This window comes from Chiloscyllium plagiosum, unplaced genomic scaffold (genome assembly GCF_004010195.1).
Source record: "Chiloscyllium plagiosum isolate BGI_BamShark_2017 unplaced genomic scaffold, ASM401019v2 scaf_12720, whole genome shotgun sequence".
Taxonomy (NCBI): Eukaryota; Metazoa; Chordata; class Chondrichthyes; order Orectolobiformes; family Hemiscylliidae; genus Chiloscyllium; species Chiloscyllium plagiosum.
The window spans coordinates 1-1,502 of record NW_025196942.1 but is presented as its reverse complement, the minus strand read 5'-3'; the positions used below and the strand labels follow the sequence as shown (position 1 = coordinate 1,502).

Sequence of the window (1,502 nt, the reverse complement as noted above, 5' to 3'; positions counted from 1 at the left end):
AGCCAGAAGAAAGCGACCGAAGGGCCTCTTGCTGCACCGTAGAAAAAATGGTGATCAAAGGTAAACAAAGGACATTAATCAAAATGACCCAGCCCAGAGTCAGACACCCACAAACCACACAGGATCTGACCGTGTCCCTCACACTGAGCAATCAGATTCTGGGCACTGCTTTGAACGGGCTCTCAGCTAAACAGCAAGGAACCCCCAATGCCGGGTTGGAGAGAGAGAGAGAGAGAAAAATCCAGCGGTCTGATTGCAAACAGAGATCCGGGGATCCTGAGTCTTCAGGCAACAAGTGACTGCAGCCCTTCACTCCTGCAATCCCAGTCACAAGCTGAAGGCGCGCTCTCTCTCTCTCTCGCCTCTTACCTTGTACTTTCTCACTGCATCAGTGACAGGCAGGAAGCTGTGGCCTGAGTGTGCGGGTGAATCTCGACAAATGACACAGATCAGAGCCTGGTCGTCCTGACAGAACAGCTTCAGCTTCTCATCGTGTTCCAGACAGCGGGAACCCCCTTCCTGCTGCAGCCCCGGGTTCAGCTCCAGCTGCCGGGCTTTCTCACAGAGATTGGCCAACACTCTGGCCTTCTTATAACTCTTCTGCTGGGAAACTGCGCGACATTCCGGGCAGGACACCACCTTCCCCTGGTTTTCCCAATACGCCTGGATGCAGGATTTGCAGAAATTGTGCTCGCACTCCAACTGCACCGGCTCCACAAACAGGGACAGGCAGATAGAGCAGGTTAAGTCCTCAGTCAAGGTGAGGATGTATTTACTGACTGCCATCTCGTCTGCACTGCTTATTCTGTCACTCAATTTACTTTCAATTTCACCTCCACACTGGAGATTGAAATAACATTTCCAAATCTGTCTTCTTAAAGGGACACGCCATCAGGCAACATGACTGGTCCAGCCTAGATTTAATTTGCTCACTAGGCATTTACCAACTGGATAAGTTAAAATGCATTTTCACAAATCAGTACTTTGTAATATCTGATATAAGGGTCACCAAACTCGAAACATTAACTCTGCTTTCTGCCCACAGATGCTGCCAGACCTGCTCAGTTTCGCCAGCAATGTCTGTTTTGGTTTAAGATCCCCAATATTGGCAATTCTTCATTTTATCTTTGCAATATCATCCTCAAATCCGACACATTGCACATGGTACTTCCCCAGAGACAAAAAAGGTCTTTTGCCCAACAGACAGTGAACCCTAAATTAGTGGCCAAGTTTAATCAGTATGTGAGAATTTTACCTGATAGAAATTTCAGAATTACCTTTCAAGTAGCAGGAGTTGTTGCAATGTGGAAGTCAGCTCTGTTCTCATTTATCCACCATCCTGACATGATCTGACCTATGAGATAGAAATCCATATCTCATGATCAAATTGCTTAAACGTACAACACTGATATCACAGGGACACAGAGACAGCCACCTTTGAATGTAGGAATGACAACACTGATGTCACAGGGACAGTCACTGTGTGAATATCAGAAATACAG

The 1,502-nt window shown here is 46.9% G+C and overlaps 1 protein-coding gene across 1 annotated transcript; it reads right to left on the bottom strand.

Moving 5' to 3' along the window:
- Positions 1-6: 6 nt before the first annotated feature.
- LOC122545910 (zinc-binding protein A33-like) lies at positions 7-1,460 on the bottom strand. The gene has a single exon (XM_043684781.1). The coding sequence runs from the start codon at positions 784-786 to the stop codon at positions 328-330; it is 459 nt and encodes a 152-aa protein (XP_043540716.1). The 5' UTR covers positions 787-1,460; the 3' UTR covers positions 7-327.
- Positions 1,461-1,502: the final 42 nt, after the last annotated feature.

Bases quoted from the DNA above. Each gene is read 5' to 3' on its own strand.
- LOC122545910 (XM_043684781.1), bottom strand. From the start codon at position 786: ATGGCAGTCAGTAAATACATCCTCACCTTGACTGAGGACTTAACCTGC.